The following is a 26,897-nucleotide window of genomic DNA, read 5'->3' as shown; positions in this document are numbered from 1 at the left end:
AAAATATGATGTAATAGTACAGAGAGACGATAATCAATAAATATGTTTCTTTTTTTAATCTCTTGAATTTGTTTTTCAATAAATATTAAGATTGTGAATTATTAACGCGCGTTTTTATGAATCATTTTCTTAAACATCATCCAATTAATTTTAGAGGATTTATTGTTTCAAATTAGTTCTTTGAGAACAAAGTGGGTAATCGTGTTTGACAATAGCTGCGATCAAGATGCAAAGTAAAACACATTTTTGGTTGACATCTGAAAAACAAGCTTCCTCTGAAAGAGCTCCCTTTCGCTCGAATTCAATGCAATCGTGGATCGACAGCGACAAGACAATCATACACGACTCGAGACAACTTTACCAGTCGCGCGAGGAAGGGAGAGAGAAGAGAAAGAACGAGAGAGAGAGAGAGAGAGAGAGAGAGAGAGAGAGAGAAAGAGAGAGAAGAGGGCAAACACGGGAGGTGAAAGGACACGACGCAGGGCCTGTCTCGAATTACTATTCCCGTGTGTGTTCATCGACGAGCGGAAACGACTTAACGGGCAGGTCGGTGAAAACGACGATACATCCTTCCTCTCTCTTTTTCTTTTGCTCTCCATTCCATCTTGCTCTTCCAAATATTCTGATTCGCTCAGGTTGCACAGAGAGCTTCAACATTTCACGATATTCTGCATCAATATTGAGAATTTCTTGAAGAAAATTTTATTAGATGCTACATTTTTTCGTAATGTTATTGACATGGGACATGTAGATAGTATTTTTTGTCAAACAAAAAATTGTTAAATAAAAGCATTTCAAATTAAAGAAAGTATAAAGTTTTACATTTATATATTCGTCTCATTTTTATTTATTCCTAAATTATCTAGAGAAAAAAAAAAAAAGAGTTAAATAACTCTTTAATTAGTCAATATTTTCAGTGCAAGGTATTCAAGCTATTTTGGAGCATCCTGTATACGCATTCGTGAACATGTATGGATCTTCCTCCGTCGTATGCGTACCGCAGTGCGTGCGTGCGTGTGGGTGTGTGTGTGTGTATGTGTGTACGTAACCGGTGTACATACAACGTGGTCCCGCGAGAGGTACCGAATTTAAATTTCAAATTTGGAGCGTGTCGCAGGGTGTGACGGTATGCATAGCGTTGCCCGCCGGCTCTAACTCACTCCACCGATGATGCGTCTTCGTCCCATCCTCTTTCCCCTTGCCCTTTCTCCGTGCCTATGCGCGGTTCTCCCCTTTTCCCGAGTCCAGCCGGCGCATATATCCAACAGTTTCTCTTATTTCTTCCATTTATCTATCTCTCGATTTTTCATATTATTCAAACAAGAAAGGAATTCGATCTTATCGATCGGCGAAAGAAATTTCCGTTTGGATGCACGTTCAAATAAAGCACTTTACATAAAGTTCTATATCTACGTAGTATTTTAGTGTCCATGTTTTTAAATCGATTTTCTTTTCAAATGTGTACTTTGTTTTAAGAAAAATTTGTCAACCATGAAATAAATCGATTCGTCATTTTTGCTGAAAGTGGGTGGACTATATTACAAATGCAAATCTACTGTTGAATGATGTACTTTCGGTTAGGTATGATAGTGCGGTATAATTACTGCATTAGTGTCAGTGCCAAAACGTTCGTGTAATCTATGACATATAGAATCTAGGACTGACATAAATGGAGTATAACATAAAGTATAAATATCAATTTCTGTGCAATAAGCAATTCTCTGAGTCAATGCTTAACAAAAAAAATTGATAAAAAGTAATTTAGTTAAAAAAAAAAAAAAAAAAGACATATCTTTGTATATATCTTAATTTTTACAGTATTTAAAAAAGTATGTCAAATCACTGTCACATTAAACTCTTTATTGCATGATTGCATTCACGAAACTCATTATATCAAGATTCGAAAATCGTGCATTGGAGAAATATCGAAATTATATATCTGACATGCAGTGTTTTGGGTCAGACGATCGGTGGTTAACGAGCAAAGAGAATCGAGATCAACTTCCTCTCTCGTCTCCAAAGTCCAAACCTTCGGGGATCTGATGTCGACCCTGAGTGATTGGCTCGGTCACCGATGTCGATTGGTCAGCTTATCTCCGCGACTTCCAATCGAGCTTGCGTAAGGTGATACCGTTCCGTCTTTCTCTCTCCCCCTGTCACTCTATCCGTCAGTCGTCGATCAATGCACAATGCATACCTTTAATCAGAGGGACGACCCGCGTGCACGTTCTCTCTATGATAGAAGAAATCGAATGCTTTCTCGCGGCGATAAATCAATAGCGGAGGTCGCGCAAGAGGAAATAGATGGATGAGTGACGTAACGAGCCTGTCCTTACCGTACGATCTTCGTATAAGGAAAAGGGGGCGAGAGTGGAGGGAGGGGGTCGACCCTCTCGCGCGCGTTATATGTCCAAAGAGACGGTACGATTGAATCGCGAGCGTGAGAGAACCTGTTGCCCGTCACGAGGACGATTAAGATTATGATTTCGTCTTCCGCGCGCGCGCACGAATGCACGCACGCACGCACGCACGCACGCGTGCACGCACACGAGATCAACGGGTCCGATCTCACTCGGTATAATATCGTTACCGTTCCGCGATTATCATTCACCAAATCCCACCCGCGGTGTCGACTCCTGCTAATGCCCGACTCTCACGAGCGGCAACAAAGTTTCATCCGCAGCTTCCAGGTTAAAGATCTTTCTCTCTCTCTTTCTCCTTCTGAGAGAGGGCAAGACTGCTGCCGGTTTCATCAAGATCGGACACATAAACGCGAACAAGAGACGTTACGCTCGCCGTCCTTTGCGTTTCCCATCGTGCTCGCGCATCGAGGAAGTATATTCCAGATTTTGATACCGTTATCCAGATTTCATCTTTATCCCGGCCGATTTGCATTTCATACGTCGGAGCGTCGAGCGAGCGAGGTCGTTTCATATCTCGCTTCCATCTTCGTTCTAGGATTCTTAGAGTTTAACGAAATATCCCGTTGGCCATCCAAATTCATTCGATTTTATCATTCGTCATTGGCTTTTTTGTATCTCATTATATTAATAATAATATATTGTCATACGTTAAACATAATAATGTATGGAAAACAGATGTAACCTTCCAAAAATCAAATGAAAATATAAACTTTTCTTACTTAATTCAATAAATAAAATTCTTAATATTAATCATTTTGTACTCGGATCTCTCTGCATCTTACGATCGCTTACATTAAATTAAGATTGTAACATTAAACAAGGATTATGGAGTATCATGCGTGGACGACGCTGACGCGTCGAAATGCAAATCGGGACGGCGTGCGATCAATCGGGGAGTGAACCAGGTGTCCAGCTGGTCGTCGCGAAGAAATCGCAGTCTCGCAATTTCACATTTCTTGAGAAACTCGCGTGAAGGTGGGAGAGCGCATGTGCGCTCATCTAATCGCCGGCACATGCGCTAGCTCGGTTCAAAGCGAACGAACGAAGAAACAAACGAGAATGAGAATGACAGTAAAAGAAAGAGGGAAAGGGGAAGAAAAGAGAGAGAGAGAGAGAGAGAGAGAGAGAGAGAAAGATATCAAAAAGAGAGACCACCTACGTCTTACGACGCACGCCCAGCGGATATCCAAACGACGGTGTGTACGTTAGTTCCTTCACTTTATTTCGGCTCTAAAAATGCCGCTACGAGGTCCGTCGTGACACGAGTGTCGCGCGGACCATCTTTTTCTCGCGACTTATTCTCTCTCCTTCTCTTTCCTTCTCTCTCATCGAGAGATCCTTCTCTCTCTTCTCTCTCCGGTTCCAACGAGCGACGCCTCCATGCCTTTGCTTTAACAGCCTTCCAATTTGTCAAGATCCCTGTTTATCCCTCTCTTTCTCTCTATCGTTTATATATCCCTTCTTTGTCTCCCTTTCGCTTCATTCTCGATCGCCGCCCGCTGCCGTCCGTCCGCATGCATCCCCTCTCCGGCATTGATGTAGCCTATCGCACCTCGAACCATTTGCCAGGGTGTCATTGACCCATACGCGCTCCGGAGTATGCCCCAATGGGGCATCCAGAGGTTTACCGTCGAATTCGCATTGTGTGCGAAAGAGATTGCGATTAGGAATACAATCAACGTTTGTATATATAGCTTGATGTGAATATTATGAAAGCCAAATTAATTGCTTTTTGTTCAAGCAAATTGCGAATAAATTGATTGATTCTAGAATCTAATTATTTTACGATTTGCTTAAATAGATTTATGTCACTTTCAGCTAACAAATTATTGATAATGAGACATGACTGATATTTTCCAATTTCTTAAAGTTCCAGTAATACCTATATTATGTGCTTTTCTAAAATTAAATCTTATTCACAAATGTATGTCACAGAAATAAAAAAAAATATGCATAAATGTATGTCACAGAAATAAAAATAGATTTCATCGTAAACTCCTAGCTCGTAAACTATGTCTTGAAGAATTAATGGACAATCGAAATGCATTCGACATCGACGCGTATCGAACTTTGATTTCCATCTGATAATTTATTCCTCCGTTTCTCTCGCGCGCGTCAAGACTTCGTCACCCTTGCCCAATCTTTCCGATCGTGGAAATGGATCTCCAAATTCGTAGGTGGAATTATTACCCTCCTCGAATGATAAAAGAGTGAAGGGGAAGCGAGGAACTAAAAGGGAAGATTCCCTGGGAGGATGAAAAAATATGAGGCGCTCGGTAACTTAATCCCCGGTTTCTCCCACTGTCTCTGCGGGGTCCCATAGTCTCCGGCTCACAAACGTGGGTCTGACTGGGCGGCATAAGAAAGGTGGCAGTGGCGGCAGGAAAGCAAAAGGGAGTACGAACACGATGGAATGGGATGGCAGACGCGGTTCTGAACTCGGCCTACGCCGTGGATGGACCAGCGTCGCATGGGTGGAATTACCATTTACATAGCGTTATTATGTTTGCGCATAATGTATGTACACATGTTAAATCAATTATTTAAAGAATATAGCTCTATCTTCTCGATATCGCGGGAAACCGAGCATACCTTCAAAGAAAGGTGAAGAAAAGAGAAAGAAAGAGTTAGCGAGAAAGCAATACAGAGTCTCTCTCTCTCTCTCTCTCTCTCTCTCCTTTCTTTCTTCCTATCTTCCAACTTCCTCTTTCAGTCTTGCCAGCGGCGCTCTTTGCATATGGATCTTGAATTTCAATTGTGCTTTTCAAGTGCGGCCTCCATTCTTTTGTTTTCCGTCGACCGCTCCAACTCTACCCAAACTCACCCTCCTCGCCTTTTTCTCTTTCCAGTGATTTCTCTCTCTTCAAGTTCGTCTTTCTTCTTCATCACTTTTTTCGGTACGAGAAAAAGAGAAAAAAGGAAGAAAAAGAAATTTATTAACACTTTAAAATGAATTCCCTAACTAAATTGCGTGCGTGCGAGTGACGTAGGTGACAGAGAGAAACAGTTTCTTATCATATTTAAGTAGTTAAATAGAAACGTATTCAAATGCAAGATACAAAAGATGCATATCGTTAATAGAATGAATAAGATGTTGATTACAATGGGACAATATTGAATAAATAGTTTTCTATATCAAGCTTTTTAGATGCAAATTAGCTATATGTTAATATTAAATAAATATAAAGTAATAAAGTCAACAAATAAAAAAGAAAGAAAGAAAGTCAGCAGCTAAGATATATGTATATATTATCATTCGTATGTTGGGATAGAGCCAATTCACCGAAATATGTATTTATTTGTTTTCATGCATCGCGATTTGACCGAATCTGAATAAATAAAACCCATCATCCTTCCCTTTCTCTCTCATCCTCATCTTCTACCCGTTCATAAATTTGCCCAGCGGTATTAACCGCCAACGATACGCGCGGCAGCGACGATGCAGTATCACGGTGTGAAACGAGCTTTAATTTATCTTATATTCTCTTCGTCCGAGTGCGTATGTTTGTACGAGAAAGAGAGAGAGAGAGAGAGAGAGAGAGAGAAAGAGAGAGAGAGAGAGAAAAAGAAGGAAAGAGAAAAGAGAGAGCGGTTTCTGTATTAGCATGTAAATCACCGAGTGAGGCTTTTTGGAATAGAAGCCTTCCATCCGAGACGCGACAGCGATAATCGAATTCTCTAATCTAAAACAACGAGATGTGTAAGCGGGGGATTCGGTGACTATGAGAGACATCGTCTCTCTCTCTCTCTCTCTCTCTCTCGTTGCTCTTTGTTTTGCCTCGATTCGCCGAGCATTTCTTCGCCTCTTCGTCGATCCTCTTTTTCTTTTCTTTTTTTTTTTTCTCGGTCTTACTAAGCTGCGTATTACTATGTAAATTACTATCAGATCGCGATAATCAAATTAATCGTCCCAAACGATCGTCGGACAAAGCGAACTGATCGGTGATCCCTGTCCGAGCTCTTTGTTTTTCTCTTTCGCGCATCCGCGTCGTCACGGGGAAAAAAAATAAATTCGCTTGACAACGTGCTCCGGCCCGATTTTGCCGATCCTGATCGTTTCTCGTCGATTCGATCTCTTCCGTGTTTGCATCGCGCTCCTCGGTCCGGTTTCTCAAATGGTCGAATCTCGCATCACTATGTAAATTACCGCGTGATCTCTACAAGAAGGTAGATCTTTATGCTGTGATCGCGATAATTAAATTAATCGGTTCAAATACCCGCCGAAAAATCGTCCTATGTTTTAAAAGAGAGAGAAAGAGAGCGAGAGAGCGAGAGAGAGAGAGAGAGAGAGCGGAGCTGACTCTGAGAGAGATTCAGGCGATTATATTTCTCGTTATTCTTTTTAATTGGCCAGGCACGATCTCACCGACCGACAAAAAGAGGATAAATATCTCGTTAGAATCGGGTGGGCCATCGTCCGTCTCTCCTATACGTTTTATTATTTTTTTTTTTTCTACCGTGCCGTCGATTCGCCGAAGCGATCAGCGAGAATCATCGGAAAATTGCTGCTGCCCGGCGCCGCGTCGCGACGCTCTGCCTTTATCGGAGATTTATGCGGGTCAGTAATCCCGCATATACCGATGATCTCCATATACAAACAAGACGCGATCTAAACACACATACAAATATATGTATACATATTGCATGTATTCGGCTTATAATCAACAATATCGAAGATGAAAAGACGATTCTTGATCTACACTTATAATTAAATGGAATATACATATATTGTATGTATAAGGCCGAAAGGAAAGTAACATGTGAAAGGCAATGTGTGGGGAACCTGGGGCACACAGCCTGTATATATTTTCCTCAACGCGATTTGTCAGCCACCTGTCCGATCGGCAGTTTCTACGGCTCGATAATTTCCACATACCGAGAATATTAGACACCGAGGCGTTCCTGTGGCTGCTACCGTAGTATGTGTATGTTTGTGTGTGTATGTGTGCGCGCACCAGTATATATAATCACGATTTTGCACGTGTTTTGTACGCGTGCATAAGAGCGTGCAAGCGTCTCTTCCTTGCTTGGTATATATACACGTAGCGAGCGCGATTTATCTCAGGTAGGAGGAAGAGAGAGAAGGAGACTGGGGTTAATGCGTTCCAAGAATCTATTATCGGACGCCCAATATTATAATTATTTTATTAACGATTCGCTCATTATATTCCTTTTTACGGACGAGCAACGGTGATTACAATTATTTTTCTTCGCTTTTTTTTTCCCTTTGATCTCTTTTTGTCCTCACTCCCTACATTACTGCTCTCCCGTATAATGACAGCGTCTACCATAAAAGTATATCTGCTTTGTTGGAGAACGTATCCTTGGAATTCGGATGACGAAAGCTCCCCTCTATTGCATTCGATTAATCGCATGATATTCCACAAGAAGGAAAAGTTGTTTTATAAATTATTTTAATAATACGTCATCTCTCTCATCGTCGAGATACTGAATATAATCAAAAAGAGAATGAGAAACAGACTCAATTATATATATATATACACTTTTAGATGTAAAATTGTGGAATATTATGATAAGAAGTATATAATAAGAAAATCTCGCGCAACAAATCATGCAAAATATCACAATTTTTGCCAATAACCTAGAAATTTTATTAGCAGTCTTAAAATGATGAGATAGATGTAAATGGACAAAGATATTGGTAGTTCGTAGAAATAATTATATTAAATAGAATCGCGGTCGCAACCATTCACGCAGATTAATTTCCTAAAAAACGTGATATTGATCAGCGCGCGAAGACCGGCTGGTTTGTTCGAGAAGTCGTTAATCAGCACGATGAGGGCGATGAGAGGGTTCATTAGCAAAGCGTTCGCTCTCGCGGTCGAAGGAGATATTTGCGGTTTCTCTATCTTTCTCTCTTTCTCTTTCTGTTTCGTCTCTTTCTCTTGGCCGACCGCTGTTCCCAGGAATCTTTCAATTCCAGTCTACAGGATGGGGTTGTATCCTCGCGTGCGTTGTTAAGACCAAGATTTTATGACATGATCCAAAATAACGAGGAACCTGAGTCAGTCACGCGCATAAGTTATCTCGTTTCGTTTCTCGTGCGAATCGACCAGTCGAGTTCTGTCCGGCGGTGACCTCGATGGTCCATGCGATGGAAATGGCGAGCCATCTTGTCAGAATGCGCCTAAAACTCGGGTCATCCAAGATGTCCTGATGCCCGATAACCGATGACGTCGACCGTTAAAGAATCCTCGCAATACCGTGTGCGAAAATAAATAAACCAAACGATAAATGTCGCGTTCCAGAATTCTGTAGCGTAATACAGATCTTGTAGAAAATATCAATTTAATATCGACATGTTTTTATATGACATGATATAAGCTCAGAAAGCCATTTCGAGCTGAAGTTTTAACGTTTAGATTGACTTATGGTCGGATTAACGAATTTGAAATACGGCCGTGTATTAAAATTTTGAAACCTCGACGTTTCGCGAACACTTGGAATATTTACGCACGGGCGGACGCATTAAATTCATCGCTAACGTGTACTACCATTAAACGCGACATAAATGCTTTCTTCGCGTTAGAAGTGAGTCCCGTGTGAATGCAACAACGCCCCTTCTAACTGCTGTCTTAGAAATGCATTTACACCTGATCGTGTTCCGCATGAATACACGACATCAAACTCGTTCCGATATACACGTGAGACCTTCGTATGTATTTGATCCGGCTGTTCTGCTTATTCGCCGAACCCGAACCTTATTTAGTTGTATATCTCTCGTTAATGTAATCGTCGCACCTGATCGCGTGAATTAAAATTTATTGCGCGACAACTTGTTCGAGATATGCCTTAATTTTTCGAAATACCATTTAAAGGCATCTATGCTCTAGATCGCAATGTAAGTTGAGACTTATCTCGTTGTGACGATATCATGGTTTGACTTTTAAGAAAGCACTTGGAATTATTTAAGATTGTCCTAAGTGACTGAAGTCACAAGTCTTCCCTACATGTGTCGTACATGTTCATTTTCAAGTACTGTTGCCTTTGAAACGAAAAAACGACGGTCTTACATCACGAAATATCTTATTTATGGTGTCGTTATAACGGCGCTAGCTCGCACACGAAAGGAGCAAAAGACGCAGAGAGATAGACGCGGCCACAAGAGGAAATAGAAGAGATCCAACAGCGGTGAGAAATCTCTCGTTTCTTTTTCCGACTCTTCCTTTTTTCGCAGGTGCTGCTGCTGTCGCTGCTGGTGCTGCTGCTGCTGCTGGATGACGGAGGGAAGTCACAAATTTTTTCATTAATATGCAGCGAGACACTCCTAACTCCCTGCTGCTCGGAAAAGGTAATGTAGTAGCGGGGGCAAAAAGGGAGAAAATGCGGAGCCCGCCCGGTGTGCACGTGCAACCATCGAGACTTGTGTGTGTGTCTGCGTGTGTGTTAGTCACACGCGTGCGTAGGTGTAAGAGAGAAATAATGGTCTGCTAGGAAATGTAACCGGCCGACGGCTCACGCCCTCGTCGCGACGCCTCGAGAGACTTTATGGAGGGATGAAGGAAGAGAGGAGATGCTCTCCGGATGGAGAAACGGAGAGCACCTCGCGCGGAGAGAAGAAACGCGAAAGAGCTAGACGTCGGGTGCGCGCATAGGGGTGTAAAAACCGAGAGAGAATACGTATATAAAGTGCCGGGGGTGTACACGTCGATATACGCCACTTTCGAGAAGCAATTCGCCTCGTTTCATCCCCACATATTGTTTCCCTACCTAAGAAATTGCTATCTGCTCTTCGTTTCGTAATAAAATTATTCAGAATATCGTTCTCCACGGGATTACTTTCTGCTAGTACAGAAATAACTTTGTGCTATGTGAAAAGAAATTTAGAATTCGAATTTTACGCATAGCGTTGTTTCATACATACCTATACGAAATATATGTGATATATCGAAATTAAAATGTATTAATTATTTACTTGAATTTTTTAATTGTAACTTTAAAAATTTTCAATATAGAACTCGTCGTCTGCGGAATATATATTTCATTCATTCTATAAATTTATAACAAAGCATTGTCGTAATCAGTAGATTGACAATGCATTTAGCAATTATAAACAAATTGAATGTTTATGACAGTTTGTGCAAGAGAACCGAATTTGACATGGCCTACAGCATCGCAGCTCGAACTCACGGAAATTATACCGGTTTGAATACCCGGCTGAAATGGGGAAACACGTAACACGGGGCTAACACGAGTCGTTCGTCGTTGGCGTACTTCGGACCCCGCTATTCGAGGCGTTTTACTGGACGGCATGCCTAACCTCTCTATATATCTCTATACTTGTCTCCTCCTCTTCTTGACCGACGTCCTTCTCCCTTCTTTCCTCTCTCACTCTCCACCTCACTCACCAGATTTTTCTCGGCGATTAAAATTTATGCTCACTCGTGTACCCGGTGCGTGCATATCGCGTTTCGTCTCGCGCAATGCTCGTTTTGCGCCGGGTTACGCACACGTCCAAGACGCGTTTACACACATATACACAGATATGTGTTCCGAGATATGATCCCGTCTTTCTCTCGCGTTTTTCCCACCTCGCCCTGAATTTGACAAGTTTATTTGTCTCTACAGTCCATAATCGGGCCGCATTTCGCCGTCGCCGTCGCCGTCGTCGTCGAACGGACAATCTACCAAGAGAAAACGTGCGCGACAAAGGGACCACTGATGACGGTTTCTTTTCAGCAGTGAATTGCGGTGGTTCCGCTGCGGAAAGCTCGATCTGCTATTTATAGAAATAAGAATGACATTAAAAAAAAAAAAAAAAAAAGAGAGAGAGAGAGAGAGAGAGAGAGAGAGAGATTGACGGTGGAGAGGCGCGGTTTCGTGCAATCATCCGACGAAACAAAAAGCTTCGGGATAAAAAAAATACTGATTTTTATTCTGGCAGGTTATACCGAAGCGAGCCTTTGTGACTCGTGCCACAGCTTGGGCAGATATTGCACATCGCCGATGATATTGAATATTTAAATCGCATTGATATTCCGCGAGGGCGAGGGAGGCTGCACGACAACGTCGAGTTAAAAATATGAAGTTTTTTCGGCGCGCCAGAGAACCTGATTTGAAAGATCGACCGGCGTGGCGGTGTGATAACCAGAATCAGTCCCGTCGGTATCGATAGAGCCAACATCTTTCGAAGATATAAGTTAAACGTAGTATCGAGACGTTGACAAGTTGCCGATAATGACGTCCGATAGCTCGAATATATTAACTCGCCGAACGTCATTCTCATTCTTAATTGATACCGAAAATCGAACAGGTGATTCATGTAAATTGCGCTATCACGCATCTCTCAGTTTTTTCAAACACCTTATACGGAAGACATAACATTTTTATTTACGGCGGGAACGTTCCTTGATATCTTTAGTGATATTAAATACAAGATAACGCGTATCTCCCTCCGTGTTGCATAATGAACAAGAAGAGCGCATACTACTCGGGTCGTAAAAACATCAATTTCGCGATAGAAGCATTCTCGCCGCGATGCATCGATGCATCTGGAGAAATACTACTGAATTCCTCTTCCTCTTGCCCTCTTGCTTTTCTCTCTCTCTCTCTCTCTCTCTTATTTCAATTGCAATGCCACAGCGTTTTCGGATTCGGTCAATGAAAGTAGCCTATACATTCGTCGCGTAATCTTTTCCTCGCATATGGGGAAATGTACCTAGACCATAAGCCCAATCTTCGCATACGTACATAAGGAGAGCCAGGCGTGCAGTCCTTCTCTCTCTCTCCGCTTCTCTCTTTATTTCTCAGACGATAGAGGACAAGTCCTACTCCGTCCTTGTCGGACCGATAGGATGCTGCCAGGCTTCCTTCGCGTACAGTCGGGGCCCGGGATCAGAGTAGTAGGTTGTACAGGTATGCACACGGTGGGAGGGGGAGAGGGTTGGCCGGGGGCATTCCTGCGGCGTTGCCACGTCTCTTACTCACCGTGCCCTGACAGAGAAAGGAAGAAACGAGAGAGAAAGAGAGAAGAAAGGCAGCAGCCAGAGAAAGAGAGAGAGAGAGAGAGAGAGAAAGAGAAAGGAAGAGACAAGGAGCCAAAGGAGGAAGGAATAAAAGCGACGAGCTTGGCTCTCGTACAACCACGAGCACAGCTCGAACGAGTCTTTCTGCCTTTTCGCGGAGGCAATCGAGTTTGCTCGGCAAGAGAGCACACTGTTTCTCGCGACACCCGTTCCCGACACTCGCTCCCGATATCCTGATGTCACTCCCGCATCGGGGAATCGCTAACTTTCTTCCTCGTTGCTCTGTTCTAGGAAGGAAACTCGGACGGAAGGAAACTCGTTGCCGTCAAGAGACGCTAGAGACGTTTGAGAGAACTTCGGACACTCTCCTTTGCGCACGCGCGCGTGGGACGCGATGAGAGACAGGACGAAGGATCGCTCGTAAAGCGGGATTAGCTAAAATTTAATCAACGTCTCAGGCCAGCCGAGGACAGCTGCACATCGAGTGGGCGGTATCGATTAATGCGTTTACGGTAAACGGATCAACGGAGAAGTTAGCGAGGGACGCAATTATAGGAGCGATGGGACTTCTTCGTCTGCGCTATCGCAATTCTGATTCGTTCGTCCATTTCTGATTTCGCGTTGGCTAATGTCTGTTAACGTACAACGGAATCGAATGAAAGGAAGTTTCGAGCCTTGGGTGGGGTTTCATCGAGCTCTCTCTCTCTCTCTCTCTCTCTCTCTGGGCGATCGCATCGTCGGAGAGCAGAACGATGGACTCGCTTCTGAACGGTAAATGAGTTCGGAGCGCGAGTGGACGGTGGTAGCCAACATTCATGGGCCTTACTTCGAGAAAGTAATTGAATCTCGACCGCAACAGGATTCGGTTCGTTTAAAATTTTCAAAAGAGTTCTTTTGCGATCGAGAGGACGAAAAATCTAAAGGCTATGTATGATAGATTAGTTTCTTTTTGTTGACGTTAGTGAATTTAAAAAATAACAATGTAAAATATTTTTGTCATGTCGTTATTCGAATTAAAGTCAAATATGTAATATTATGAAAATAAATTCATTATATGCATTTATCTATAAGTAATTGTTAATTTTTTATGTTGACAAAAATTCCTTTTTCTTAAAAAGAGATAAAGGCGCTGATTTAGAGCACGATGATTCATATCGTGGGGAGAGATCGCTGGCATGTGTGCATCTATGATTTCGGTAGAGAAATTTGATTTCGCCAAACGTCACGCACCAATGAAGAATTTTAAGTCTCGGTATTTCGCGAGCCCAAGCTCTTCTCGGAACGAAGGATGCTCTCGAAGCACCGGCGATGCTTGTACCTGTAAATTTGAAAGTTCGCGAACCAAAGTAATGGACGCGCATCTTAGGGATCACGAGTGCGATCGAAGGATAAAGTTCGCTGATGTTAGCGGCGACGGCAGCAACGAAAGGAGAGAGAGAGAGAGAGAGAGAGAGAGAGAGAGAGAGAGAGAGGGTAGGCGAGAGGAAGAGAAGCGAGCTTCGCAAAGATATCGTGGGGGCAAGGATAACGAGGAGCTCGCGTTTCGTGCGAGTTGAGGAAAACAAAGTTAGCCGCCTCCATCGGTAGACACGGTCCACTGGGAACAGATCCTTGGCAAGTTCCATTAAACGCGTTACGTATCGAGGAGGGGGAAGAACTCTCGAGGGGCCACCGGAGAAACTTGCCGCGGGTACTCCGCGGTGGCCGCAATCGCAGGATGTAACCCGGAGATCTCGAAACCAAGTCAGATCCGAAATTCACCAGAAGCAAGAAGCACGTGGATTAGTCTTGATTATTATCTAATCGATTATGTAAAGCATAGTATAGTTCTGTATGCTATGACACACACTTATGCATACATCTTGTAAAAAAATATATAATAATTTATTAAATTATATTCTGTTATATATTATAAATTATGTTCTCTATTTTTCTACGAGATCAAAAGTATATATTATATAAATATTTAGTAAAGAAATTAATGTAGAAATTAAAATTTAATTACTTCACACACATATACACGACACACATGCATTTTCCATATTAATAAAGTTTCTCGTCCGAAATATAAGAATTTTAGCTGCCCTTTTTTATTTGTTATACATCTTATTTTTCATAAAAACGCTCGAAAATCACATCGTATAAAATAAGATGCTAAACGGGATGCCGCGAGTTTGCTGGCCGAATTCGTGGAGGCGTCTCTACGTCTCGGACAGCCGGCGCGCCGACCGTCCCCAAAAGCGCGACGAAACGATACCCTTTTAATCCCTGAACGCTAACTACCAGCACCTTGGACGATCTCGCAATTCGGAAGATTGGTCCGCATTACGAAATTATCGTTATTCCCCTCTACGAAAGGGGGAAATAAGAGGGGCCGCGGAGAGGGCGAGCCATCGAGATGCCCGGGGCGCCAGGCTTTTTTTCGGTTAAAATATGGAAAACGTTCCGGATAGTCTGCGTGGATGATCTTCAGAAACGCATAATGGGACTGGAAGGCCAATCTTGGCTCCGTTAAATCACGTTCGCAACGATCGGGACGAGGGCAGTGCGCACAGAAGAATTCTTTATCCGAGCAAACAACATCCATCGCCTCGAGATACTGACTCGGCGCTCATAAAAAAAAGAAAAAAAAAAAAAAAAAAACAAGGGGAGAAGAAAATTAAAAGTGCGTTGCCGTGAACCTCGATGCGACGAGAAATTATATCGCGATTAAGGGTGGACAAGAGACAAAGCGCGTAGTTAATGTAAATGGATCTGAAATTTCTTCCCTTTAATATACATATATTTAGCCTTTCGACTATACTTAAAGTAAAATGTGTCCGAGGTCGTATTTTAGGCTGGAAAAAATTACCGAGTAAAAAATATTTTGCTAATTTATAATGATAGCTCTTTTATAACTCGCATTAAAGCCACAATAAAGAAGATGTATAAAGAGCCGCGCTGTATTTATCAGATACGATATTAGAAGAAATGCTGAATAAGAGGTTGGCGACTTTTGTTTCATGAGAAAAAAAAGACGGGATTATATAAAATAATAGCCTAATGTGACTTAAAGTAGACAAGAAACTCATAGTCGCCACGTGATCGGTCGCCAGGATATTCGTGTGAGTAAGTGTAGCGGTGCGTACGTAATTAGTGTCGTGGCAATTTGGTTGTTCTCTCTCTTTCTCTGTCTCTCTTTTCTTCGTATATTCAGCGTCTCCGCGCAATAAATCACGCGGCCGCCGCGCCGCGCCGTGCCGCGAAATTACGACCGGAGCGTCAGGAAACGTCGACTTGATGCGAACTAACGTGTCCCTTACGTTCGCTTCTCCGTTAGTCGAAAGAAGAACCGTATCAACATCTTGTATCGGTACAAAAGAAATATTGCGTATATATTACTATCGCAAATTACTATTCGTATATTAATAGTTATTGTGCCAGTATTAATTTTCGTAATGTTTATGTTGCGTTATTTTCCGTCGTATTGCATATTCCAAAAAAAAGTTTTTTTTTTTTTTTTTTTTTTCGTATATTTGAAACTATCTCGTATTATATTATTTCTCTTAATAAATTCCGACAATTAAGAAAAGCTAAAAATATTTAATGTAATTCTTATAGAATAAAAACAATCAGGCAATGCCGAGATAATTAAGTCATTCACAATAAACGGTTATCGAAAGACTCTGTTTTCTCGAGACAATCAACAGATCGGTCGATCACGTGGCGATGGTATAAGCCCTTGAATTCTACCTAATCCGATACATCTGGCTAACAATAAGTATACATTCGAGAGTGGCGATATATCGCGACCCGAGGTGTCGCCGTGGACTATCATCTCGGCTTGATTAGTTCTACGTAAGTACGTATACAGCAGAAGATAAGGTAAAAGACGGTAGGGAACGGACGAGCGCTTACCTTGATCCGCCTGGGTCCCTCGCGGGCAGATTAGCAGCAGCAGTAACGGCAGAAGGTGGGCAGCGGAAGCAGCAACGGCGGCGCAGGTGGCTAGGAAGCCTGCTACGCCCGCCATATTGAAGGGGGCCATTCTTATCGCCGTGTGGGCCCCACACTGCCGCAGTGGACGGCCGCCGGTCCTCTCACGATCAGCGCGAGGATGCAGTGTCGTCACTCTCGCCTCCTCATGCCTCCTCCAAGTCTCGCTTCGCGCCTCGCGTTGTCGTCTTGTCCGTCACGACCACCACGGATGGCCACCGCCGAATTTCTCCACCCTCTTTGTCACCCACCACCACCGCCTTCTTCACCAGCCACAGCTTTCCTTGCCCGCTTATGCTCCAGCTTATCGTTCTGCGGCTGTCGCTTTTCTCTATTTTCAGAATTCTTCCAACGCACTCGCCGTGCGGATCGTATGTTTGTGAATGATACTTTCCGTAATGACTTTAGATCAATAACAATGTTATGAACTCGACGATGCACGTGATATTTATTCGTAGTCTCCTTTCATTCATAACATAATGTGTTTTCCTTTAATATGACGAGCGGAAATTAATTCTTCTCATTTACTTTACATGGTGATACAGTTGTATGATAAATTGTTCGATCTCGCTTCGCTAAATTTGATTCTTCGATGTGGAAGTTTCTAATCACTACACGAAGAGCGGTATACTGGCTGCTGGATCTGAAACAAATAAAAATTAATTGCGTTAATTAAAATGTGAGAATATCTCCTCTTTTACTTTATTGTACAATCACATCTTTTTTTATTTCCAAAATATCGATGCTATATACAGAGTAATATAGTTTTTATTACTTGTAAAAATAAGAATTACATTCATTAGTTTTTTTCTATTCTTCTGATAACTTCTCGCAAAAACACGATATTATTTTCTCATTAAAAAAAAATGTTTTAATTTTGATTTTAATTATACGGTGTTTCTGATTAATGCAAAATAGTTGTTTACTTTTTAAATAAATTAATATTATTTATAATAATTATTATATTTTCTGATATAAACATAGAATTTAATTTACTAATTAAATTATAAATAATTATAAAAATACACATAAATAACTATTAAAAAAGAAAATATATATAATTGTTAAAATTTAATTAAAAAATAGTAGGAATAAAATTGTGAGACATCCTTTCTACAAGTGTTATTCTTTTAAAAATGCTAGTATTTGACAATGGTTTGACAATGGAGAAAAATATGTGTCACATGAAAGAAGGAAAGTACATCCCACAAACGACATATCTCGAGTTCAAGGTCAACTTGCATTATATTTGGCGAAGGGTTCTGGTAATATCGAAATTTGCTACTATTCAACAGTCAATTACCGTGTGTGAAAAAGGAAATAATAACAACGACAGAATGCGGGAATGGTGAGAATAAAAAAAAATAAGAAAAGAGACGAAAACTTGGAACACAAAATTTAGGGTTCATCACGATAGTGGAAGGATGTCGGGATAAGGTAGGATGGAAGGGAGAGTAAGAGGTTTTAGGATCAATACCATGAGTTTATCCGTCTCCTTCTCGCCTTCTCTCCTTCACCATCTTCGACTTCTGTTCTTCTTGTACTCGTAGAGAACGCGACATGGCAGGGAGAGAGAGAGAGAAAAACATAAAAAGAGAGAGTAAAGTATCGACCGTCTCTTTTCGACACACTCTGTCTTTCGCTTTCGCTCTGATAGGCTCTAAGGTCTGGTCGGCGTCTCGCCATTCTTCGATGAAACGAGAGGGACAAGACAGAAGAGAGGAAAGACAGAGGGTGCCGCGTGCGAGAACGCGCGGGCGCAAGGATTTAAGTAGGAACAAAATTCTAAAGTGCCGAAATGCAAAGAGGAGGAAAAGAGCAAGAGTGTTGGAGAATGGAACGACGAAAGACAGAGAGAAAGGAGAGTAAAGAGAAAAGAGGAAAGAAAAACCAGAACGAGCAAGAGAGACGGTAAGCACTCTTTAGAAGTTCTTCTAAAGCGGACGAAGATCTTCTCTCGCTTCTTCCCTTTCTCTTCGATTCTAGCCAGGTCAGCCAAGATGCATCCGCGAAATTGCAGACTTTAGTAAAACGCCGCCACCGCCGCTGTTGCGACTCGGCTCAGCTCGGGTCGGCGCGCCAGGTAGCGCCTCTTAAGCTCGGTTACCAACCTTGTGGTACCATTCGTTTTCTACTGTTGCCCGACGAGTGGTCTCGTCAAAAATTTAAGATGTCCTCCTTCTCCTCCGGCGCACCTCTTCGGGCCTCCTTCATCATTCTTTCCGTTTCATCCCTTCCCACTTCAAAACGACTTCCTCTTCTCGGACCAAGCTAGAAATCCGTAGTACCTACTTTCATCCGGTCTGCTTTTTCATTTTTTTGATAAGACCCGCTAAAGAAATTGCCGAAAACAGCTTGTCTCAAGTGAGAGCATGAGAAAGAGAGAGAGAGAGAGAGGGGGGGGGGGAAAAGGACTGAAGTGCTGATGGAGAAAAAGAAAAAGGAAAAGGATAGTTACCCAGTAGGCGGGATATCTAGAGTATCTTTGAGAAGAGCCACTATTTTCCATTTTTTTCTCTTGTCCAATCCCCGCATCTCGTTGCCGGTACTTTTTACTTCCTCCGAAAAGCAGACGTAAACACGACGAGAATCGTTTCTCCCGCTAGCAGGTCGTCCACTCGGTAGGTGGTTGGCTACCTTCTTCAACGAGCAAAGGCCTCTCGCGTCTTTTTCTCTCCTTCTCTCGCCGTCTCCTCGCCTCGCGTCCTCTTCCGGACCAGACCTCTTTCCGCGTATCCGCCACCCAGGCAGGTAGGTACGCCAAATTGCAGATTTCGGGAGGCGGAGGAGGCCTCCCGACTCTCGAGTGGCTCGTGAAAATTTTAAGCCCTGCCTCTGTGCGATGCCGCGTCTCTTCCAACGAGTTTCGCGTCAAGCCGCGATACTCGCCCATCACAGGGTGGTGCAGCCGAAAGAGTGCCTCTGATACATACATATACTGTGTACAATGCCTCTCTTCGGCTTTCGGGAATATCTTCGAGTGCACTTGCCTCCTTTCAAGGTGAAAAGCTTTTCTCCTTTCCCCTCCCTCTCCCCACCCCGGCTCTCGTAACGTCGTGCGCTCGCGTTTCCATCCATCCGCCGCAAGCCCTCCGACTACTACTCCTCTTGCACAACTCTGCGAAAAACTTTTGCCACAGTCAGGTTTCTATCCAGATTAAGACGTTCCCTGACGCTCTTTTACGGGACTTATCCCGAAGTTTGTTATCCGAAAGAAAGTCTCTATCTCCGAAACATGATGGATGACAGTTTGATTGTCACGCTGTACATGAAGATAAAAAATATCCAATCACGCACATAACGGAAGCTCGTCATTCTATTTATAATGATTGATCTTAGAACGTGTTCTACGCGCTCAATAACGGATCTTTTAATCCTTAGTAAGACATTACATCTTATAGTAAGACATTTTTTATTCTTATCAGTAATCTTTCCATGTACGAAAAGTAAATAATGAAACAGTCGAACCTCACGAAGATTTCGCTTCGTATATTTTTTTTTTTTTTTTATAATTGATATGTTCGAACAATCTTAATTTAAATTAATGGAATATAAGTTAATCAAGTATTAATTATTAAGTTAATTAATTAATAAAGTTTGGTCTCACTTCTTACGGCATACAATTTTTTATCTTTTATCTAACATCTTTTCGCCGTCTAGAGAAAGCATTAGAATAATTTTGCCGAGCCACGTGTAAGTTCTCCCTCATCTCCTTTTTCCTCTTCTTGTTTCTCATCGCTACTCGGGCGGGCTCTCGCTTTCGTTCGATTTTTCTTGTTTTCAACGTTTCGTCAGACTTTCTTCATGCCGACTCCCGTGACCGCCCCGGGACAAATTCTATTTCCGGTTGAATTTAAGACCCTCTGGAATACACGGATTTATTTCACCGGCATGCCGCGTGCGGACGGGGGGGAGATAGAAGAGGAAGAAGAGGAGAGAAATGCGAGCGGGAGAAGCGACGCGGTTTTACTCCGGATCCGAAGAGGCTCGTAAACGTAACAAAGAAAAGACTCGGGAGGAGAAGCAGCGCAAGCATGAACGAAGAGCAGGATGAAGAGCAAAGGAAACCTACGACTGCTACAGGAGAAAAGGTTCCTCGAAATTATTATACCTTGAACGATTGCCACTCTCGAGGCGATCCGGGCGCTATTATTTTTCCGAAACTACGTCTTTCTATCCGATCTTTCTTTTTTTTTTTTTTTTTTTTTTTTCTTTCTTTTACACTCCCTTTCTGTCTCATCTTTTACGATAGTAACGATCGTCCGGTTAACGAGTGACGGATAGACACAAGAAGCGAGACAACTTCCATTCTTGATAAATGAAAGAACATCGTCGTTAAGGCGGCCATCGCGTGATCAGGTCTACTTTTTTGAATCTGCGTTCACGATCTTCTTATCCGAGATTTTATTGCAATGTTTGTAGCGATAAAAATTTTAAAACAACGCTTTAAAACCTTATTACGTCGTCTCCTTTTCTTTTATGTTTTCCTTTGAGTCTTTCGTTTGTTTAGTTTGATTAACTCCATTATTTATTTTCGTTTCTCTAACTTGTTGGACCGCTTGTGTCTATCTGCTCAATTTCAGAATCACGTGTTTACGCTGATAAAATAATAGAAAAAAAGCTTTTCTTTCAACTCACATTATCATCGATACTTTCCTATTATTATTAAATTTTATAACATAATCTACAAAATACCGTTTATAAATTATATCGTATAATAAATAAATTATTTTGCCTTTTTTCGTAAAACTATTACATCACGTGTTAATGTATTATATGTAATTAAAAAGAAATAAAATACTAATAAGATTTAATTGTTTACTGCAATTTGTCAATTATATTATTCGTGATTAATTTATAAATTTAACGACCATATCGTACGAATTAAATCTCGCGTAAATTACGGCAAGCATCGTATAGCGTGATTAGATTTGCAAACGCAAACAAATCTACACTGTCGATACATAAAACCGTGAGAATTTCGCAATTGGCTCGGTCGCTTGTGCCAAGTGAAAGTAAACCGTGCTAGCTCCTGTAACGCTGCATCGAGCAAGACCGTGATCCGTTCAAAAGACGCAATGCATATCGATTCTCTCGTCCATGTTTAATTAAGATTTCGTGTAACCCTAACGCACCGTCATATCACCGTCGTGCAATCGAGCATATCCATTGTGCTCGATCCGGTTCTTGACAGAAGATCCAATCAGATTTCTACGGACACTGATATATTATCAGAAAAATGTTTGATCCCTCGCGCATGCGATAATGCATTCGTTTAATAGACAAAACATCCGGTTCTGTTCGTTATGACGCGCGAAAGCTATCCGTGTGGAAGAGATTTAAATACAAAGATGGTATGCGCGCATGTGCTGGAGATTCGCATGATCCATAAATAGCTTTCGTGATTGAGGGTCGGAGAGATTATCTAAACGAACCATCCGCGTAAAGGAAACTGACGTTTACGCGAGCGCCTGAAATATAAGAAATAAGACTCGCCCCATTCATTAGCATTCCGCTATAATCAGCATAGGCATTCCTGATTACATGCGTTTTTATATTTTCTCATTACTAGTTTAGAGTGCTTCCTTGCATACATGGATATCTTTCAAACATAAATTAAATTTTTTTTAATTTCTATATTAAGAGAAATTGTAATATAGGAAGAATAATAAACGTGTATAATAAATAATAAAAATAATGAAAAACTTTTATATGAATACATAAGATAAATATATGTATAATAAATAATGAATAACTTTTCTTAAAAAAAAGGAAAAAAAAAATTTTAATATCTTCAAGATTAAGGAAAAGCTCAATTGAATTTATTTGATATATATGTAATATATATAATATTTTTTTAGTGCGATACGAAACCAAAGAACACTATACCCGAGCGATATATTGTGAAACTTAGAAAGACAAATATGAGTCATTCAGGCGGAACTAAAAACGAGAAAAAAGCAGTACGTTTTTCTTATCGTGCGTCGTCCAGCGTGCAACTGGACAGCTGATGATAAAGCTAATGGCCTCCGCGGAGTTGAGTTCATCAATGATCAGTCACGCGATCCTGACCTCCATTCCTTTTCTACTCACGGTAAAGAATCCGCTTCAACGGAGTCGAGCGAATCTTTATCGCGTTTTCACCAGAAGAGAAAATCGAAGAATAAAGGAAAACGGAAGGAAGGAGAAAGAAAAAGAACAAGAGAATTCCGAAAGAAGAATGACAGGAGGACAGAATCTGGGACTGCCGCCAGGTGATAGCCTAATCCACGTTCCTCCGTTTATCCGTGACGTGTCGTGACAAATGTTCTGTACGTTGTTCGCATACGTCAAAATAGTTCGACCATTAGTGGTCTCCTCGGCTTTTCTTGAACCCCTCGCACAAATGGAATTCCCTTTACCTCTTCCTCCCTTCGTCAGAAATGAAGGAAGAAGAATATAACAACAGGGATAACGACAGGGTGTGCTTACGCTCGTCGTAATTTATATGTCTCTAATCTCGACGATAAGCTCCTCGTCGCGGCTTCGCGTCTCCTGGATTGCGTTAAGTATAGTGAAATGATACACGCGTCTTCGTGACGCACGCGCACGGGCACATGCGTATCTCCGTATCGACGCGCGAGTGCGTGTGCCCGATGATATACTCGCAGTCTTTTTGGGCAATGGGCTCTCTCATGAGGCCACCCGTTCTCTCTCTTTCTACTCTTTTCTCCCTCTCTTTCTCTCGCGTGCCTCATAATTTTACTCAAGGGGTCCCAACGGTTCTATATTTCACGAGGGCTCGAACGAAACTCCGAGAGTCGTTGCCGGCACTTCTTCCGTTGCTTCTTTCGTGGGCACGCACTATGTTCTAGGGCCATATGGCTTTCGTTTCTTCTCTCTCTTTCTCTCCCTTTAGTTCTCGCACTGTCCCTTTGTTGGGCTATCTCTCCCCCTCCCCGTTTCTCTTCCCTCTTCCTACGCAACACTGTTGGATTGTCTCTCTTTCCGCTATATTTAGTTTTATATGTTAGCTCGGCGCGCGAGGTATAGTTCATCATTCCGGAGAGACATTACACAGACCTGCTTCTTTTTTTTACGAATAAAAGAGATTTCTGAGATACATTATTAATTAGACAGATAACTATGATATATACTTGACAAAAATAGGCGGATAAAAATATGACGTGTGAAAGGAAAATTTGTTCCTCTTATTTTTTTTTTCTTTCTGTGCGCATAAAATTTTAACTAATTCGTACCGTGTTTAAAAAAGCTTTCCGAGAAATCCAGACACGGTCTCTCATCGCGTTCGCTACTTTTTAATAATTAGGGACATTAATACCCCAAGTTAAATTATAACTGACTACAAGCGACGGCGAGGGTCGAAGGGAGGAGGCTCGTATCTTCGGTCGTTGTCGGCGAAACGACGCGTACTTACTTTATCCAATAAATAACAGGCGCGGAAGATGAAGTTCTCGACGGGAAAGTTTGAAGCTTCTCATAGGCTAAAACGCTTTTGTCAGTCGCCGTCGCGTCGCTAAAAAGAGAGAAAGAGATATTCAAGTTCTCTCCCTCGGAATAAAATTATTCCTCAAAGGACTACATCTCTGTTTTGTACCCTCGGGGCATTATTAGTTCTCTCTCCCCCCCCCCCCCTCTTTCTGTCTGGTCGAGGCTACAACGCGAGAGTTATACGCGAATCCTAGAAATTATCGCTTCCTTCTCGAAGGCGACACAATTTGCTGTTCCGCTTCGTTCTCCTCGCTTTCCTTTATCCGGATGATTTACCGAGCAATGAAGAAAAAGAAAGGAAGGAGAAAAGGATGTTTACCAGGAGAAAAAAACCGTATATGTTCTCTAGCGCACAATTCGTAGCGTACATTTCCGGCTTATCCGGAGAGGGAGAGAGAGAGAGAGAGAGATTTTTTTCTCCCTTTCTCTCCCTCCGTCCGTTCCCTCACATCTTCTGCCCGAATCCCTCGTACTCCCACAATTCTTCCCGCATTTTTGCGCAGATCGAACCATGTCCCGACATCAGGATAGCATCGTCCTGTGACATATGGAGGGTCCCTGAACGCCCTGTTTTCCCCACGCGGTCCCTCGAGGCTTCTCTCGGGATGTTTCTCCTAACTGACCGAACAGATACTTCACCCTCCTGTCTCTTATGCGTATACGACCTCACGCTCCTGCGAGAAATATTTTCATTCGCATCTCGCCCCCCTCTTACTTTCGCCCTCCTAAGATGCACCATCGGTTACGACTGTGGTTTTGCCCGTATTCTGACCCGCGATTTGTACGCCCTTCGATCCTATTGGGACGGTCTTTCTAACGAAATTTCAATTTACTTTAGTATCGTGACAAATAAAGCAAGTATCCTTTAATTAGGTAAGTTTTTTGTTTATTCCGCGCAAAAATAGAAACTACAAGATCGTATTACGGCAGATGTTTGTAAAAGATTATTTTACAAAAAAAAAAAAAAAAAAAAAAAAAATCTGGATGTATAAAAATTTTTCATCTGAATTTTGTATTTCGGACAACATAAAAATAAAAATAGAAAGATTATTAAAGATTTTTATCACACAGCTATTACTAACTTTATTTTATCCTGTATATATAATAACAGTAAAAACGTAATAATTAGAATAAATAAGATATCGAACACACATCATCAAATTACTTTAGTCGCGAGAAAACCTTTGTTTTTTTTATTCTGTAAAAAATAAATAAAATTACACATGAAGACAATTATATAATAGATAATAAATATGTTATGCATTTTTATTATATATTACATTGTTGTATATTTATTCTTCATATAATTCTGTCATATTTTTTTACAGTATAGTTTCTGTAAACTCCTTATTCTATTTCAAAAGCAAACAAACATTTAAATCAATGCCAACAATTCTATTTATACTCGTAGTTCTATTTTTCAAAATATATGTCACAACTAACAGATATGAAGAAAAGTCAAATGGTAATATCATGACGAATATTAGTGTAGTTGTTTTCGCCAACGTCATCGAGTCGAAACGTTACTTCGAATTCGTAAACAACCAGTCGCTGGCGAAAAACAACCGATGTTTATTTTTTTCTAATTAAACGGCGAAACACTAACGGGATCTCGCGTCAGGGACATTCGTACGATCGAGGAAGAGAGAGATTCGGGAATCGAAGAGGGGGGTTCAGACACCCGGGCTGACGTCGAGCTCGTCCCAGAGGAAACGAAGGCAGCATGGGGTTTCCGTTCGCAACCCCACACGCGGTGCCACGGATGATCCTCAATGGGGGAATAGTTCCATTAACGAGTAACCGTTCATTAGACATGCACTCGATCGTAATGACCCCGGTGAGGTTCGTCCGCCATTTTAGGCTACAGTGCGAGTATCCTCTTACCGTACTGGTTTATGAGGGCACTTTAATATGAAACCATATATAATCCCGAAAACTCACAGAACTTTGTATATCGATAAAATAAAGTAGAGTAATGAAACCTTTCGCGAATTGTAGAATTAATAAATGTAGATATATAAATATAGAATTAATGAATTGATAAATGCTCGACAGATATTTTAATTAGTGACGTTATTTAATGATAAAGATGTATGCGAAATCTTTATTAATATTAAAATCAAAACAGTTATATTGATAACTAGTTACTTTTTAATTACCCATAAAATCCGTACTTCCAAATTTTTAATTAAAATTGACAGATTATATAAAAAAAAAAAAAAATTGTAAGAGAAGGAAAATATAAAGTTTTTCATTGATTGGAAGTCGATTCTTGTTCTCTTTCATGCGTAAGATAGGAAACTATAAGCGACTCGATTAAGCATTAGAGGTTCCGTTTGTTAAGAAACGGAAATAGAAACAGTCAACGACGTACCGAAGGAAATTGGCCAGGAGCAAATTTTGCTTCGTCTTTTCTCAATTTCGTCTCTCTTTCGTGTCGATGCTGGCACTCGCGTTCCCCGACATTTACTCGTCCGCTCTGTAAATGCGGTGTCTATTTTTCTCGTTAACCGCGACCTCGGTGGTACTGAGGCGCTTCCGGCGTCGACGCGACAAATAACAGTGATTAACGACCTCGATTACCGGTACAATCAGAACGCCGCGGAGAGTGCAGGGCCAACGATGACGAAGAAAGGGGACCAGTGTAAAAAGGAATCGGTGAAAAATGCCGAAGGAATGTTATCCAGCTCTGGTGTCCGACGGCCTGTCTTCGTGAGATACACACATACATATACACAGCGTACATGTCGAAATCGCGCGACGGCAGATATCTGCCGGTCGAAGAGATTGTGAGAATATCGCCTGGATTTAATCGCCCAAGGACAAAGGCACGACGCGCGTGAATAGATGATTAATTTCCCGTGAATGAGAAAGGAACGTATATATTGTGTGTGTGTGTATATATATATATATATATATTTATAGATATATGTGTATATATTTATGCGGATATAAACGCGCGATCGCGTCTGCAAAATGAATCTCGCGGTGGTGTATCTTTTGGCAATCTTCCGGACAGTTT

General features: G+C 41.6%; 1 protein-coding gene across 26 annotated transcripts in view; it reads right to left on the bottom strand.

The window, feature by feature from the left end:
* The window catches only part of Eph (Eph receptor tyrosine kinase), a 94,105-nt gene that overhangs the window by 43,766 nt on the left and 23,442 nt on the right, over positions 1 to 26,897 (bottom strand). For all 26 annotated transcript variants that reach the window (XM_072893413.1, XM_072893412.1, XM_072893418.1 and 23 more), the window contains exon 2: positions 16,307 to 17,027. In XM_072893413.1, the coding sequence (XP_072749514.1) occupies positions 16,307 to 16,436 (130 nt within the window). In that variant the 5' untranslated portion in view covers positions 16,437 to 17,027. The remainder of the gene's footprint in view (positions 1 to 16,306; positions 17,028 to 26,897) is intronic.

The sequence above is a fragment of the Anoplolepis gracilipes genome, chromosome 5 (assembly GCF_047496725.1).
Source record: "Anoplolepis gracilipes chromosome 5, ASM4749672v1, whole genome shotgun sequence".
NCBI lineage: Eukaryota > Metazoa > Arthropoda > Insecta > Hymenoptera > Formicidae > Anoplolepis > Anoplolepis gracilipes.
Note: the sequence above shows the minus strand (reverse complement) of the source record. Positions and strands in the feature narration are given on the sequence as shown.